This window comes from Lonchura striata, chromosome 19 (genome assembly GCF_046129695.1).
Source record: "Lonchura striata isolate bLonStr1 chromosome 19, bLonStr1.mat, whole genome shotgun sequence".
NCBI lineage: Eukaryota > Metazoa > Chordata > Aves > Passeriformes > Estrildidae > Lonchura > Lonchura striata.
Genome location: NC_134621.1, coordinates 2,065,438 through 2,083,624, shown reverse-complemented (window position 1 = coordinate 2,083,624; position 18,187 = coordinate 2,065,438). Strand labels below are relative to the sequence as shown.

The 18,187-nt window shown below is 48.4% G+C and overlaps 1 protein-coding gene across 2 annotated transcripts in view; it reads right to left on the bottom strand.

The window, feature by feature from the left end:
- GAS7 (growth arrest specific 7) overlaps positions 1 to 17,542 on the bottom strand; it is a 75,223-nt gene extending 57,681 nt beyond the window's left edge. Inside the window, exon 1 of one of the 2 annotated variants that reach the window (XM_021538703.2) lies at positions 17,307 to 17,542. In XM_021538703.2, the coding sequence (XP_021394378.1) occupies positions 17,307 to 17,489 (183 nt within the window). In that variant the 5' untranslated portion in view covers positions 17,490 to 17,542. The remainder of the gene's footprint in view (positions 1 to 17,306) is intronic. The other variant, XM_021538702.3, reaches the window with a different exon arrangement.
- Between the last annotated feature and the right edge of the window lie 645 nt (positions 17,543 to 18,187).

Genomic DNA, 18,187 nt, shown 5'->3' with positions numbered 1-18,187 from the left:
ACCCTGGATAGAAATAAAAAAATAACCACTGCAATGGGTATGTGGATTGTAAGGCTGTAAAAGCCCAGGGATTCCTTTGTTCGAGGTCTCTACCCAGGGCTGTTTCTAGCCCTGTAGCACTCAGTTATTAAGCTGTTTTCTTCCCAAAATTGGATGCCTGAGACTCCGCTATGGGAAACCTGGAGCAGAGTTTTTTTACAAGCCTCACCCTTCTCAGGAGGGATGTGCCACTCTGTCTCTGACACCAGCATCTGCCATGAGGCAGAGCACCAGGGCCAAGTACTCTGAAGGACTGTGTTGTTCTGGGCATCCGGGGACAACAGGGCCATTGTTGAGCAAACCTTGTACTGTCAGAGTCACCCCCAGAAGCACAGAGAGTCACAAGCCCAGACCAAGCCAGCTGCAGCATTACTGCTTGTCTCCAGTTTGGAATGACAAATTGGGGACAAATCCCTCCCTGAGTGACTGCAGAGCGTGGCACACCAGCTAGATGGGCAGAGGCCCGAGAGGCAGCCAGGGAGCTGGGGGCATGCTGCCTGCTCCAGGTGTTCTGCCCTGGAAGGGTGACTGGAAGCAGTTGAAAAAAGAAACTTCCCACAGACTTAAATTTGCTGTCTGACCCCTCTCTCTGGGCCGTGGCATGAAAAAGGGGAGTAGAAAAGTCACTCTCAGCGGGCTTGAGGGCAAACAAAGAGCTGGGCAGCACGGCTGCCTTCTGGAATTCTTGTGCCTGTGAGTGCAGCTGGGCTTGGAGGAATGGAACATCTGGGAATAAAGCCAAATGTTTTAGTGTGGGGCCTCCAGGCTGTGCACTGCAGGAAGCTCAGCCTGGCTGAATGCTTTCTCTACCTGCACTGCAATCTACCTGCAGCATCCTCTGCAATTCCAGCAGCTGGATGCAATTCCAAACAATGCAATTCCAGCATCCTCTCTCCCATCTGTGCTAGGGTATGCCTTCCATGTGCCTCATTTCTCACACATAACTGGGGTTTTAACAAGCCCCATTCTATTGTTGCGTTCTGCAGTTTCCCAGACACAATAAAAGCACTTGATAGCAACTAATAATTAGTGTCCTTTCAAGAAGGAAGGGATTTTCCTTTAAAATACAGAGACTCCCTCCCACATGCACACCCAAGTATGCATAGCAGAGCTAAGGCACAGCAACCTCAAACCTTGCTGCAGTCATCTGCCAAAAATGTGTTTACAGAAACATTTTGGAGCAAGTAACGTATCTATAAGTTAGAAAAGCAAGTAAAAGCATAATAGATAAGAATCTTGTCAGATCTCCAGAGTTAGAGTATTCTTCTCATGAGAAATTAATAAAAAGACATTCTGAGAATGTCCAAAGAACAATCCCTGTTAATTTTCTGTATTTATCATAGAACCACAGAATGCTTCAGGTTGGAAGGGACATCAAAGCTCATCCCACTCCAACTCACTGCCATGGGCAGGGACACCTTCCACCAGACCAGACGGCTCCAAGCCCTGCCCAACCTGGCCTTGGACACTTCCAGGAATAGGGCATTGATTTATTTAACTACTTTTAAAAATACTTTCAGTAATCTTTTCTCTTTTAGGCAGAATGTTGGACAAGGTGCCTTATGAACCTTATGATCCACATTTCTCATAATTTTATTATGACTACTATCTAAAAACACATTAAATTAAAACAAAATTGAAATAGTTAGCTCAGATTCTGTTCCTGGCCCCAGGCCTTAAGCAATGTTTTGGCATATTATAGCTACACTTTCCTCTACTTTAAAATGTAATTTGCTTCCTCCTGTTGCTGTGGTTGGGCAGATCCCTGCCTTACTCTTTTCCAAGCACTAACCTTTTACTTACAAACACCCTCAATTCTTCTTGAATGGTGTTTCCCTGCAGAGGAAATCTGTTCCCTGGATTAAATGGCCCTCCATGACCAAAACTTTGGGAACCTCAGATGCAGAGAAAGCAGTGAAATGGCCAAGATACAAAGTGCTGCCAGATGCACATTCCTGCGCCCTCCCTTGTAATCTCTCTCAGGCGTGGGGAATGTGACTGTTGTGCCTGCAACCCCGCAGCACAATGCACTCACACAGACACACCGCCTCTATTTTTTCATTTCTGCTGCCGCTACAGATCTTAATAAACGAGCAAACAAACAAACAACAAAATAAGGCACGGGAGGAAGGCCATTCTGAGCACTTGGCACGCCTGAAGGAGGCTGCAGGAGCCCCCACACGCAGCCGTAGCTCACCCTGCCTGTGCTGTGGCCAGACAGACAGACAGACAAGCAGCCAGGCAAACGAACAGGAGATGCACAGGCAGCTCTGAGAGCAGGGCCATGTGCCCATGCCTCCTGGCAGGACAGGGTGGCACAGGAAGGCCAAGGGACTCTGGGGGCAGTGCAGAATGCTTGGTGCCCCTGGCAGAGGGGACACAGACTGCAGCCAGGCTCAGCAGGCAGGGAGAGCCCCACTGACACCAATTACTGCACCTGCAGCATCCTTCCAGGCTCCTTCTGTGCCTCTGTACCCTGCCAGAAGACTGAGATGTCCCTCGGGAAAATCTCCTTCTCCACCAGGCTCAGTGGGGCTCTGGGGGTTGCTCAGGCATGACCACACGTATCTCTGCCTGCCTGCCTCAATCCTGTCCCACAGCAAGGCCTGGACAGCCACAGCAGAGCTGTTTGCTGGCTGAGATCAAGGTGTGTGTGTGACATCCAGGTAATGCAGCAGCCTGAGAAGCCCGGGGTGGGCAGAGCAGCAGAGCTCTGCAGGAGCTCACTGGTCCCCTCTGCCCTGTGCTCCTGGAGAGAACTGAGCTGGCTCTCATCAATCCATCAGCACCAGCAGCTCTCTGCAGCTGCTGTCCCCTTCTCCAACACCCCTGCACAGTGGTTCTGCTCCTTCTGGCTTTTCTGATTTGGAGGAGGACACAAGCAGAGGACTTCTGTGTGTTTCTTCCACATGCAACCTTCCCAGGACTATAATGTGAGCAGCCATTTCACCAGATCAGGCAGACCTTGGTGAAGTAAATATCTCTTATCTATGGCTGAAATTAAAGGGTTTGTTCACATTTACCTTCTAATTAGTGGCCTACCTTTGAGGTAAGAAACTTTTTTCTTGTCCTCACAGCTGCTGCTCCTGGCCCTCTACATGCTGAAGGGAGCTCGGATCTCCTTTTCCTGGTTTATCTCTTTTTAATGAAACTCCATCATACAAACATTTCATCTGAGAAGAAGAATATCCAGATCATCACATTTGTGCAGAGGAATTCATTCAGTCCTGGTCCATATGCGAGAATAACATTTAAGGCAGCACACTGCCAGTGGTGGGGAGGACTGCAGAGATGAGGGATGGCAAAGGCAGACCTCAAGGAAAGGGCTGGGAGGCAGCAGAGACAGCTGAGCAGGAGACCTGCTGCTGGGACAGGACCAACTGCTGATGGGCCAGATGCATGCAGAAAAAAATGGAGCAAGCAGAAACACCCAGGAAATATTAATTCAATATCTGGTTTGGAAAAAGTGCAAGTAGGAGAAAACAGCCCCCAAAAAAGCCAGCGGGGGAAATCCCTGGAAACAAACAGTTATTGATGGATTTAATTTGCCCTGTGTGGTAACTGAGCATCCTCAGAAGAACACAATGAATCACTGGGTTCCCTTCACCCCCTCTTTTTTCCCAGTCAGTCTCCTGTCTCACTGGATAAAGATGATAAATAAACTGGCCATTTTAAATTGCCTGGCACCTCAATCCCTGGGACTATCCTGCCCAGAGGATGCTTTTCCAACGTGGTGCAGACACTGTGACCTGCTGCATACTCCAGATTCATCAAACCACACTCTTGAAGCAGATAAACAAAATCCATTGGCTTGATTGCTCTACACATAGCAAGTTAATCTTGTTTATGGAATTGGGCATTTCAATATCTGTCTTCCTCCTATGTCCATTACAGCATATTATTAACTGCTACTGCATCAGTGAATTTGAATAATTGCAATATGGAAACTTCAGAAGTCATTGGGACTGGGAAGCCTTTGTGCTTGGTACTAGGCATGTAAGAGAAGGAACCTTTTAGACTGCTTTTAAATTTAAAAAAGCTGCCAGCTATTCCTATGACAAATACAGAAGTGTAGGTGCAAAAGTAGATAAAATCGGTAGAAAAACATTAACAGGAAATACTTTATAAATGTATATTAAGAGCTTGTCCTGCCCAGGGCACCTCAGTGTTTGTGCTACTTCCCTTCTGAGACTTCCAGGGAAGTGCTGGGGAACCTCTCTGTGACACCAGTGGTGCTGCACCCAGCTGCCTGAACACTTGAGCTGGGCTTTGACAGATGCAAGGTGGGGAAAAAAACAATCTGGGAAAATTTAATTCAAACCCAAGAGCTGTTTTCTGGGCTGTAAAAATCGTATTTGCACCTTTGTGCTCTGCTGCAGCAGCTTTGTTTGTGGAGGAGGGAGTGGGGAGGCTGAGCACAGCCCTGCATTTGCAGGCAGGTCCCACCTCCTGGACACCAAACCTTGGCCTCATGCCTGGGAAAGAAGCGGGAGGATGCAGAGCAGATGCTGAATTCAAACTCCAGATTGATAACAACACCCTCAGGCTCCTGCTCTCTGACTTAGCAAGAGAAAACAGCTTGGCAAGACACGAAAACTACATCTCAGTGCAGTTCCTTGTGGGGATTGCTATACAGCCTGTTTGAGCATACCCACAGGCAGAGCTGCTCCATCCTCTTGCCTCCACTCAGGACTGCAGACCTCAGCTGAGCAGGTGCTCACAGCTCTCTGATCACCAGGGAGAAGAAGAACCCAGCTCCTCCAGCCTGGACATCTGAAAAAGCACTGGGAGTGTCTCACCTCAGGGGTTTCTCTTCCTCAGCTGGCTGTAAAAATCAGAGTGTTCTGTCTTTTTTAAATAAGGATGAACTTGTTCTTGTCAGCAGGACTGAGAAGTTCCTGCCCCAAGGCTACTCACCTGCCCATGCTGGAACACAACAGCACAAACCATCCTTGAAGCTTATGAGAAACCTGCCATGCCCCTGGACACCCTGTGCTGGCACTTCTTATGGCCCCCTGGGGCAGCAGGATGGTCACAGCACGCACAGCAGCTCCTGAGGAAGTATGTGGTGTTTGGCTCCATGCAGAGAAGAAACTGCAGCCATGTCTATCAGTTTCTGCCCTTGAGCTGCTCACCTGGCACAGGAGGTTGGCTAATCCTCCTCTCCTGGAGACTATAAATGAGCCAGTGGTCACCAAACACACACAGCCTCCATCAGGTACAGAGGAGCCCTTGCTCACCCATCTATTTTATTCAGTTATAAATAAATTTCTCGCCTTAAGAAGAAACTGTGGAAGTTGTCAAGGAAGGCAACATCATAAATAAAAGAAAAAGCTTAAAAGAGAGAAGTTCTCAGCTTTCCCCTTTCACGTGCTGCTTGCAGTTGGTGGTCTCTGTGGGCTCCCTGTCCTCAATGTGGGGCTCCAACATGTCCAGCACACCTCCTCTCCTACTCCAGCAGAGTCCCACCTCTGAGATGGGACAGTCCCACCTCCAAACTGACAAGATTCCTGAGGAGGGTATCAGAGACATGCTGGAAGAAGTAAAAAGTCTTGGGAAGACCTGGGGTTTTATATTGTAAAATGGATCAGACCAAGGTCCATAAGGAAGGTGTGTGATGTTCCACAGAGTGCTCTGATGAGGTGTTGCATGATTTTCAGCAAAGAAGGGACACAGCAGATGTGAAACTGCAGAGGATCTGCCCTGCCCAGTGTTGCCAAAGCAGGGGCAAACTGCAAGGCTCTAGCCCATCACAGAGAGAGAAAGCAGGGGCTCCTCTGGGCTGGAAATTGAGTCTGGAATAATCAGCCTGTCCCACAAGTACTGAATTTTCATCTTTGTAATGCCTGTTCCATGCCTGTTCCATGAGCAGGCAGCATCCTGCTTGGGGCACACCAGGCAGCCCAGAGCACTGGCCACAGGGATCACAGCGTGCTGGGAACAGTGATTTGCACCAGCAAAATCTCCTCCCCATCACTGCCAGCAAATTGCACAGCAGAATTTGCCACGGTCCCATCCCAGAGATGAATTATGTTTCTGGCCCATGATTATGTTTTTGGCAAGCACTGAAGGAAAGCTTTGTCCCTCATTGAAGATTCAAATTCAGCCTTAGTAAATGGTGCTGGTCTGAGAGCAGAGGAGGGAGCTGGAGCAAGGGAGTCCCCAAACCTGGGGGCAGTGCAGCTCAGAGAAACTCTGCACAGGGGTTTGCTAATTCAGGTTCATTGCAAAATTATTGTCCAAAAGATGATTTAAACATAATTTCTTCTTGGAAATACCTGAAGTTCTGTTCTTCATTCTGTAACAGACTGAGGTTATTCCCAGTCTTCATTTGGTCTCAGTTATCACTGTGATGATCAGCAGTCTGCAGGGCAATGAGACAAGTCATAGGCTCTCTCCTAAATCTTGCTATTGAGAGTGATTACTTGCTTTGGGTAATGAATTAGTCCTATTATACAGCAGCTGGCACAGTAGAAGCTAATCTGCTGCTCAGGCAGCTCATTACATGGGCAGGGCTGGAAGTGCTCAGCTGTGTGCTGCACACACGGCCCTCAGCAGCATTTTTAAACTGAATTCTGCACACAGTGCTTCAGGACTACAAAACAAACTACATCTATCAAACCAGTTTCTGTCTGTTCCTTTCTGAGTTAAGCATTTGCTCACCCCTTGGAAATACAATTCCTCTTCTGTGCAATTTCTACATGGCACCTTGCCATATCTGTATCAAATCCAAACTCTGTTAATTCTTCATTCTCTGCCAGCCCTTGCAAACTCTGTCACTCCTCATCTCCATTTTTCTTCTCCAAACTCCTCTGTACCAATTATTCCATCTACCCCACTACCAAAAGCTTGCCAGCTCTGCCTCCTCTATGACCAAATTTCACTTCTGTAGCAACTGGAACTGCTCCTGTACTGCACTAGCTTGTCACTGTAGGTCTGGCTTTGTGGTGTTGTAGAAATGGCTCAAGGAGGAGCATTTCAGCACAGGCCAACTGCAGGGTTTCATTCTAGAAACATGAGCAAAGGGCTAAATAAGTGAATTAGAAAGGATCAGGAAGACAAAGCAGATCCAGGCAGCCAATTCCAAAGAATGTTCTGAAAGTGCTTAGATGACCACAGTCAAACTAAGCAGAATGACAGAATAAACTCAGTAGCAATGTTGTAGCCATGGTGGCACGAGCATCTCTGTATGGTACTTTTGGGAATGCTGGTATATCTGCTGCCTGACCAACTATCACAGGTATGCTTGTGAAAGCATAAACTCCTTTCTATGAAGACTTCCAGGAGAAAAGAAACAGCCAGGGAGTGAAAAAACTACTATACAAAAATAAGAAATAGGTAAGCCAGAAGGCAAAGAGCAGAAGCAAATAGAATCTTCCTCAAACCAAAGGTCAGCCTCAAAGGTCTGGTTATGTGTCTGAGGAGTGATGATGCCAATCACTCCTCAGGCAATTCAGGAACACAAGAAATGTGCTGTAAATATGTTCAGGTTATACACGATTGTTTACATGATCTCTGGTAAATCTTCAAACAACAGGCAACAACACAACAAACAAAACACACTGGGAATAAATGCAAAGTATTACATATGGAGGTAATAACTGAAATCCTGTTGTACTTTTCATATCCCAAACAATGTCAAGCTCAAAGATCCTTGTTCCTTCCCTCAGACTTCCACAAAAGCTGGTCTTTTAGCAGCCCAGGGAGCTGCTTCATGTTAACCCCTTCCATGCTCCCCATTTCACTGCTGCATTTTTCTCAGAGCTGCTTGGCCTGTCCCTGGTGAAAGGGCTGTGAGGGGGTGAACAGGAGCCACATTCAGGGCTGAGCTGACAGGAAGGACACTGCAGGTGCAGTAAACAATGATATTTAACATTTAACCCTGAGCTAGCAGATTTTATTGTGGTTCCAAGTAAAACAAGTTTGGGAAGATCAAACTGAGACTCACACACTTTCCTTATGGACCTTGGTCTGATTCATTTCACAATACAAAACCCCAGGTCTTCCCAAGACTTTTTACTTCTAATTACCTGTTATTGAGGGCATTTTCCACAGTGCAAAGAGAGGAAAGAACTGATGGATATGGGCACATGAAGTGATAGCCAGCAAAGGAGTTAAAGCTGGAAAGATTTTGTTCCTGGAGACTGTGGCAGCAGAGGCCATTCCAAGTGCCACAGAGCTGGGAAAGTCCTGAGAGATCCGTGCAGTAAACAAACCCAGTGCTCAAACAAACACTGGAAGACCACGGTGCTTTTGCTGCCAGCATCACAGTGGGAATATCTGTGGCTCAAGAACAGTCTGCACAGTCTACTCTTACCAACCACAAATGTAGGAAAAATGCCAGACAGGTCTCAAACAATGTCAAAGGAAGATTTTCAACCTTTGCTTCTGCACCTGTTGAGGAGCTCAAAGATTAGTGACCAAAGTCATCTGTCAGTCAGCCTAAATTAACTCCAAAGTGCCTCATGCTGATGGCTGAGTACTGAGGGGACTGCTCACAAATGCTGACAAAAGTGGATGTTAAAAGATGCTGGCCTGTTCTGCTGCCAGATAGACTCTACAAAATGCAGAGTGGCAGCTCCTGAGTAACCCATGGCACCCCTTTCTGGAATGTGCCAGCAAAAAAGCAAACCACAGATGCACTAGGCTACTACAAAAGCTATTTTGATAGCGTGATGTGGAAAACTGGATTACTAGTACAAGCAAAAAGCTTTCTCTGCTATTCCATATGCCTGTAAAAGGACTGCTCCCCAGGGCAGTCACCACAGCAGGTACTGAGAAGGCACCACAGCAGGGAGGAGTCTGTATCCCAGGGAAATGTGGAGCCTGCTCTCCCTCTCAGTCACAAGTGCACTTCTGCAGCTATGGCAGGTATGCAAGGGGCTCTGCCATGCCTAACCCCGTGCTGCAGAGCCTCAGCCTGCTCACCTGCTCTGCAGGTACAGGGCAAACCTGTTAACAGCCCTGCCACATACCAACCCTGCACAGCAGCTCCTCTCAACAGGCAATGTTTTACACAGTGGCGGGGCATAAAAAATTCCAAATATGCTGAAGCATACTTAAATTTTTCAAGACAAACACTAGTGGAAGCACAAACTTGGAAAATAGTGGCTGAGCAAACTGCTGGCCCTGGTTTCACATTGTTCTGCATAGTCAAGAGCTCATACCAATAAAATGGAGTGTGACAGGTAATTAAATATGCCAAATGACACTTTGTGGTGACATGAACTGATGACAGTTTGCAAAGCAGAGTGTGGGGAGCACCAATTCCATTATGCTGCTTTCAGGTTTCCCCAGATCCTCTGTCCCTGTCTGCAAAGCAGAGCTGTGCAGGCTCCTGGAAATGAGCACACAGGGAGCAGCCACTGCAGCCCAGCCCCAGCTTTTGGGAGACTTCAGCAAACCTGCCTTGCACAGGGAACAAGGCACAGTCCAGAAGTGCAGGATGCTGAGAAAGCTGCCCAAAATGAGTTCTCCCTGGGAGTGTCAGAAATCAGAGACAGAAATATCAGTGCCTTATGTCAAACTCCAAGACACAAGTTAGTAGTGGCTGGCTCCCTTTGCTGTCGATGGGGGGAAGAGGATGAACACGTGCAAAGTGAGAAACTCCTCCTGCCCTGAGTTGTAGTGTGGTCACAATGAAAACAACTGCAACAGACCCAAATATTTTCAAAAGAGATACCACCTGCTGCTGTTATTGTGAAGCTTCTCCAAAACAATGTCCTATCTTCGGGAGAGCACTTGGTGTCAGCAGTCAGCAAAATAACAAAAATAAAATAACAAAATAACAACAACAAAAAAAACCAAGTCCTGAGAACACACTCAGATACTTCAGATTCTGATGATGAGCACTGGGGCACATTACTGATAATAATGTACTTCATGGGCATAAGCAACCATGGAAGATAAGGAATCATGGAGCATAAAACACAGGTTTAATCTAGTTAGTTAAATGACTAGTTAATTCTACCTGGTCATTTATTATCCCACAAGTAAAAGTGAAATAAGTAGAGAAAACCAAATCCTATCAAAGGTGCCAGAATCCTTTGGTCTTGATTACAGAGACAAATTTTCCATTTTGGACACCAGAGTAAAGCTTTGTATTTAAAAAATAAGCATCTGACATTTTCTCATTATTCCTACTGTGTCTTTTCAAACGACATTGAGTATAAAGTTCTGTGTGGTACATTCAGCACTGGTGTTCATGGCAAAACACTTAAGGCACTGAAGGTGCATTTTGCATCCAAACTGGAAAGTGAAACTTGAGTTCTCCATGTTTGCTTCAGCAGAAATCACTCTTGTATTTTCCTACAGGACATGTGCTCCATTCAGAGCACAGAATGAGCCAGAAATTCTTTAGGGAACTAAGCAATCTTCAGGGGAGTCTTTAAATGATCCACATTTTTCACAGTTGCTCTATAGCCAGCCTTAAATTGCAGGTGCACAGAAACTTAATGTTGCATTTTCATGTGCATTTAATAATGCACATCTAGAAGGCAGATGTCTGCAGGGAGAGTGTTTTTAGACTCTTTTTGTAATCCACAGGCCATAAGAGATACTCCAGTTTAAGCCTTCCATGACACTTTTTCATCTTTTAGCTAAGGAAAAGGAAAAACATCTTTTAAAATTGTGTCCTATGCAATTTTTGTGAGGCCAACAGTGTGACTGTTCTCACCTGCTACAGAAGCAGCACATATGAGCCCAGGTTCTGCAACACCCCAACTTCTGCAGGGGACACAAGAGCTCATAAAAAATACTGCAACCATCTCTAAGACCCTTCTCTGCACAAATTTTGGCTATGTATGGTACTATTCAGTTTTTACATTTTATCTGTAACTTCAACAGAGCGAGACAGTTATTGCTAGATGGATAACAGGGATTGTGAACTGCAGCCTCACATCCCCTTCACACTCTCTTAGGGCTTTAAATTCCCTCAGAACTTGATTAAAGAGCGATTTTCTGGCAGCAAAACATAATTTCCTCCCCCTTTTCTATTTGATTTCATTCACATTTGCCAGAAATATCAGTGGTCAGATGATCACAAGTTTCAACTCTAAAAAATACAGAAAGTCAAAGAGGGGAAAAAAGCCTGTGTGAAACTAAACCACAAGGCAATACCACAGGATTCTCACTGTCATTCTCTCATGAACACTTTGAACAACAGTTTGCTGTTGAATCATGCAGAGCAGACCAGCCTCAGCACCTGTGAGCTTTGGAAACTTCACCTTTTCCCTTAGACAACACCCACAGCAGGTTCCATCTACAGCCACGCAAATCTCTGCCTCTGCCTTCATCAGAGAGCCAGCCCTGCAGCAAGAGAATGAAAACCAATCTTCCATGGTAGGGGAAATACCATCCCCACTTCAGCTGTGACTGCTGTCCCAGGGGCAGCAGAATGGCCAGAACACTCAGGATGGTGTCACAAGCACCCCCAGGCAGGAGATAGGTTATAGATCACCCCAGCTTGGCAGTGATGCCACACACTCTTTGGATTCAGCATCCACAGCCTTACCACACTAGATTAAAAGCCAGATTCCTTCCCCAGCACCCAAGACTATAGATTGGAGCATTACTTGCTCCGCAGAATATCCTTAGAAAAAAGCAGTGGCAGCAGTCACATCTGTGCCTGAGATCATCACACATCCCCCTCAGCTCTTGTGGCTCTTCATGAATTTTATGTTAAGCTGATTTTTAAGTGGGGAGGTGGAGGAATGAGAGAGAGTGAGACAACAAACTCCAAGGATGTAGAAGAACCTTCTGAGAAAGCAAAGCACCATTGCTGCATGCAGGAGATAAGGACACCATGTACAAATAGCTCAGGGCTCAGGTACCCACAGGCATCCAGGTGCACACTTTTTATTCTCCTCTGTGCATCAGGAAAAGCTCTGTTCCAACAGGTACCAACATACCCTCCCTTTTAATACATATCACACACATCATACAGCCCCCATGACAGCAGAGAGCAGTTTAGCACAGAAATCCTCTACACATTCTCTGTTATTACAAAATAAATTCATAAAAGCCATTTTGATTTCCACATATTCCGTCCATCCTTTTTTTCTATGTCTCCCTAGGCACAATGAAGGAAGCAGTCTGTGCCATGCCATGCCATGCTTCCTGCAGCTGGATGCTCAACCACCTCCAGGCTCAGCTGTTTGCACATTCCCATCTGTCCCAGGTTGGTTTAGGTGAGGTGAGTTACCCACTGAGTATGACACAGCAGTGGAAGCAATGAACCATCTGTCTGACAGCTGCAGGTGAAGCCTGCACCAGGGAGAAGCACACCATTCCTTCCTAAGTGCCTCACAGTTCTGGTAAATCAAGCTGTGGAGTGCAGATAAGATCAGTGGCAGCTCGAAGTCCTACTCAGTCCAGCCCGCTCAGTCAGATTCCAGAGCCACCTCCATCCATTCTGGAAGCACACGCTGTGCTTCATACAGAGACTTGCATCTGTGGGATGACTGAAGCTATAAAAAGTGCTGACAATTTCCAGCAAATTTGCATATGTTGCTGCTGCTGCTGCTTATATAAGTGATTTCTAGTTAACTACAAATACAAAAATCAAGGCCCAAAAATAGGTTTTCAAAGAAACCACTTGCAAATGTGACTGAGTGATACATCTATCCAATACTCCAAAAATCACTTGTCTAGAGAAATCAGACACAACAGAGGTTTCTCCAGAGGGTCCCATGCAAAGCACCTCCTGGAATACACACTACCCCACTTTCTCAACATCTGTGCTGCCCTGCACCATAAAGGTTGTCACAAACTGGAGCACCTGAGCCTCCTGCCAGGTTGCCCGTACTTCTGGAGATGTACAGATCTCTCTACACACATCATCATCCCAAACACCCTGATGCAGCCGGGGTGAGGAGGCAGCCAGCCTCAGGATAAGAAACATGAGCTGTTGAGAAATCCCTCAGTGCATCACACACCCCACTCCATTGGCTCTGTGTGCACCACCTCCTCACCTGCATCTGCACAGATTCCCTCTTGCTCCAGGCTGGGAAGGCCAATTTCCTAACCCGGGGCTGCCACAGTCTGGTACTGAGGGGCCCTGTAGGGCTCTGCTCAATGGTCAAAAGGTCAGGCAAAAATATAGAGCACACAGGAGGGAGGAAAGGGTCAGAAAATCCCTGATTTTCAGGTCTCACAGCTGCCATAGCTATTAATCACCAAAAGAGAGGTGAGGGTTGAAGTTGATGGTATCTACTCAATAGGCTATGGATCAACATCTTCCTTCCCTGAGCCCTTCATCTTGCAGAAGGGTGTTGCTTGCTCATACAGCAAGCTCAGCCAAAGGAAAACCAAAGTGCCCATGGATTCTCACGCTCAGGAAATACTGCTTAGGGACCATTTCTCCATTCACCTACTATCTACAGCAGTGTAAGAAACTGTACTTGGTTTTCCAACATAAGGAAGACAAGGACACACTGGAGAGAGTACAGCAATGGGCCATGAGGATGATTAAGAGTCTGGAGCATCTGTCACACAAAGAAAGGCTGAAAGAACTGGGACTGTTTAGCATCAAGACAAGAAAGCTTGAGAGGGATGTTATCAATGTAAATAAAAATCTATGGGTGGGATAGTAAAAAAAATATATAGACTGTTCTCAGTGATACGCAGGGAAAGGATGAGCTGCAATGGGTACAGATTAAAACACAGAAAATCCCTTTAAAGGGACACAGACTCCTTTAAAGGACACAAGAAAAAACTGTGAGGGTAGTTAAACACTGGAATACATTGTCCAGAACACCTTGTGGTGTGCACCCTTGCACACACTGAAAACCTAACAGACATAGCCAGGCAAGCCAGACTAGCTGATCTCCAAAGGTCCTTTCCAACCCAGTGATTCTGTGATTAAAACCACAGCAGCCTCTTCAACTGCTCCCAACCAGCCCAGCCTCAGGGAATCCATCTGGAGCCCCACCACGAAGCCGACACCCTCCCTTTCTCTCTTTGCTCTCTGCTTTTGATAATTTTTTGGTTTATGTTATCACTTTTCCTCTCTGATAGTGGTATCCTCTCCAGAGCTCACAGAGACATGCCATTTCTGGCTTGTCCCTACCATGGGCTCCTCCAGTCCTCCTCCAGCTCTCACTGCTTCCATCACTGCCTTGAGCAGGAACCTCCAGCCATCACTGTTTTCCTCTAACTCTCCACTGTGAGCTTGCAGCAGCCACAGGAGCAGGAAACAAAAGGATGCCAAATGTCTTTACCTCTCTACCTCTCTATGTCTCTCTTGCCCCAAGGTCTTTTCCTTGATCTCTGTGATGAATGAATTGAAAACACAGTTTCCCCTTTCTGGTGTTCTTCACACCTTTCTCACTTCCCTCTTTCAGCCCAGGACCAAAACTCAGCACAGACTTTCAAACCAGTGCTGTCATATGAGATCCCTGGATTGGTAAGTGTAAAGCCCCACAAATCAGAAAATCAAGCCTTCCTGTCTAAACACGGTGCAGACTTCAAGTCACAAAGGCTTCAGAAGAAGACCACCTCCTCCTGGTACCTCCCAGCCACCGATGGGCCTTGCTGAGAGAAGAAAGGGTGTGTGCTGTGGAGGCAGGCAATGCCACGAGGCATGTTCAGTCTCTGCTGTGGCAGAAAATGCAGCCAGCTCTCCTTCAGGCTCCAGAGAGACCACAAGTGGCTGCTGGGGTAAACTGGGCACAAGGAAATGAGGGCAGGACAAAGGGAGAGAGTAACATCTTCCTCTCCAAACAACCATGTGTGCTCAAGTTCAGCTGAGGACAAGAGCACTGAACCTTACTGAGAGCTGCAAGACCAGGGCCACCAAAGCCCATGGAAGGGCTGCCTGGTACAGAAAGGAGACTGATGTCCATGGCCCCATCTGGACATGCACTGTGACCACCTCCCTGACATCGGTTCCCATGTCAGCGTGGCTGGGCTGGGACTCGGATCAGAGAGCAGAGAAGGAGAGCATTCCTGTTGTGGCGTCTTTCAGATTGATCAGGTCCCTGAGCAAGCTGCACACAAGGGATAAACCACCTGTAGAGAAGGGAAAGGCTAACTGAGCAGAGCCATGGCAGACACACACACACAGAGCTTCCTTCTCACACATCTACTCTGATGTGCGCCAAGTACCTGTGATCCCATGGATTTGGTTAATTAGCTCTCATTTGATGTATTTTTTAACTCCAGCTCACAGTCCTTATTAGGTACCATTTCTGGAGAAAAGGAAAACATGCCAGAGTGAACACACTCAGCCCTTGCCATTTTTCTTGCCTTCTTTCTTTTTTCTTGCCCAAGGGAAAGGGGGCCAGGCTGTGTGGACAAGTGGTCTCCATCAAAGCTGTGAGTGGTACACAAGCCAAGGGTCAGAAAGTAACATTTATGGGGTGTAGGCATGGTGAAACTTGCTCAGACTTAAGCAGGGAAACAAGAGTTTCTGAGAAGGAGCTGATGGGAGAGCAAAGTCATGGTATTTTGAAGCAATTCCCCACTGCCTCTGCTGAGCAGAATCTTTTGCATCTCATGATACATTTTTCCTCAAACAACTCCCAAGTTCCTAGATGTGTAAACATTTAGCAATTTGTGAAACCACAAACATTCATGTACCCCAATAAATGATCTTGTAGGTGGCAAAACTGACAAACAATAGGACTCTCACATTCTGAAACTAACAAAAGAAATCCCAAGTGCGTCAGCTGCACGGGAAAGCCCAAGGCCTCACTCTTGTAGCCCTTCCTGGGCAATTCTTGCTTCTACTTCCCTGTCTTTCCAGGAAAATTAGTAAGAAACAGGAAATCAGTGGAAACATCATAGATTTTTAAATTATTTGGACAAGAGAAATCCAAAGGCAGCACCAGATTTGTGGGCAAAATGCCCTTTTGCACAGAATCTTTTCCTCACAGAAAAGCTCTACATGCAGCTGGTGGGCAGGTTTTGCTCAGGACTCTGCTTCTCTGGATTCCCTGGAAGTGTGCATGGAAAACTGGGGATGAGCACTGCCTGCCTTACATATAAGCAAAGCAGGCTGGCTGATTCCCCTTGGAAGGGGAGGACAAACAGAGGCTGACCTGAGAAATGTGCTGTGAATGGCTTCAGCCCAGTCACCACAGGGAGATGCTCCTGGACACCACTGCCATGTCCCCAGCCTTGGAGACCGTTCCAAATGACAACAGGGAATGGCCAGGGAGGAGAGGACTGATGGGGTCACGGCAAGTTCTTGCTTTAGTGCATGAGATGTTTCAGAATTCACATGCAGAGATTGTGAAGGCACTCTTCATGGACATATTTTTTACCCTCATATGGTGTCTTGTTTGCATGGACTGAAAGCCGTAAACACATTCAGGCACAAGCAGTCCCGAGGTGGGAATCCAACTGTCATCCCAGCTGTCAGGGCCCTGAAAATGACTGAAGCTGATAGAACTTTTCAGTATCCTGACAGAAAGTCCATGGGTCTGCACAACCTGCCTTAACCCTGCTGGGGTTCCCTGAGCCATGCCACAGGTGCGAGGTGACAGCAGCTGGCTGGGGAACTGCTGCAACAGAGGGAGAGAAGAGATGGCTGCAGGGAGAACTTAGAGAATCGTCCAGTACCTGTAGATACTGGGGAAGGACACTGGAGAGGGGCATGGAGTGAAGGGGGAACAGCTTCAAGCTGAAGAAGGCCAGATTTATAATAGACATTAGGAAGAAATTCTCTTTTGCGAAGGTGGTGATGCCCAGAAAACCTGTGGCTTCTCCCGGAAGTGTCCAAGGCCAGGCTGGACAGGACTTGGAGCAACCTGGTCTAATGGAAGATATTCCTGCACATGTGAGAGTGGGTGTAATGAGATTAACTTTAAGGTCCCTTCCAATCCAACCCATTCTGTGATTCCATCATCCTATACCTGAATTACCTCTTCCACAACATATTCCACGACGGGCTCAGTGAAAGGTAATGAGGAGCAGAACTAGCCCAGCATCCTCGTGAGCGACCGACACGGGCTGCATCACCGCAGCCACTCGCTGACTTCTGCTGCCAGCGCCTGTGAAAACCCAAGCGCCCGGAGCAGTCCGCAGCTCGTCACGCACCTGAGCTCTGCCTCTCCATGGCTACAGCTACGAGCACCAAACGCTGCTCTGGCTGCCGGGGCGAGGCCGGGCGAGCGGATCCTTACAGCACCGGGACACCTGCCCGGGGCAGGGCACATGGATATCGAGGGGGATCCCACAGCAGCACCGCGACAGCCCCGGGACCGCCGGTTCCGCCGCGGGACATCGCCGGGCCGGCCCCTCCCGCCCCGCGGCCCCGCTCCTACCTCCAGCAGCTGGACGTAGCTGGCCGGGAACCAGCCGCGCAGCCCGTCCTCCTTCTGCCCTTCCCACCAGCCGCCGTCTGGCACCTGCAGCACCGTGATCAGCTCACCCGCCGCGAAGCGCAGCCCCTGCCGGTGCCGCTCCCCGGAGAAGGGGTACAGCGCCTGGCAGCGCGTCCCCGACATCCCGCCCGGACGCGCCCGCCGCCGCCGCCGTGAGGGGGCCCCGCTCCGGCCCGGCGGGCGCCAGGCGCGGGCAGCGGCAGCCGAGCAGCCCCGGCCGGGCGCCCACACGGGCAGCGCCGGCTCGGGGAGGGGCTGGCAGGGCGGGCGAGAGGCGGGACGGGCAGGGCGAGGGGGGCGGAGGAGCGGCGGGCGGAGCGGGGCGGGCGGTGCGTGCGGCGCTGCTGCCGGCGGGACAGCGAGAGGGACGGAGCGAGCGAGTGAGCCGAGCGGCAGGCGGGGGCCAGCGTGTGGGCGAGGGCACGGGAGCGCCGCTGCGTGCCGCAGACACTGCTGCGAGCGACGCTGTGTGCTGCCTGGGTGCTGCACAGCCCTCTGTGGGTGATGGACGCTGCTCGAGGGACGCTGGGTGCTGCACATCCCTCCGTGTGTGATGGACACTGTTCGAGGGACTTCTTGTGCTCCACATCCCTCTGTGTGTGATGGACACTGTTCGAGGGACTTCTTGTGCTCCACATCCCTCTGTGTGTGATGGACACTGTTCGAGGGACTCTGTGCTCCACACCCCTCTGTGTGTGATGGACACTGTTCTGAGGGACTCTGTGCTCCACATCCCTCCGTGTGTGATGGACACTGTTCTGAGGGACTCTGTACTCCACATCCCTCCGTGTGTGACAGACACTGTTCGAGGGACTCTGTGT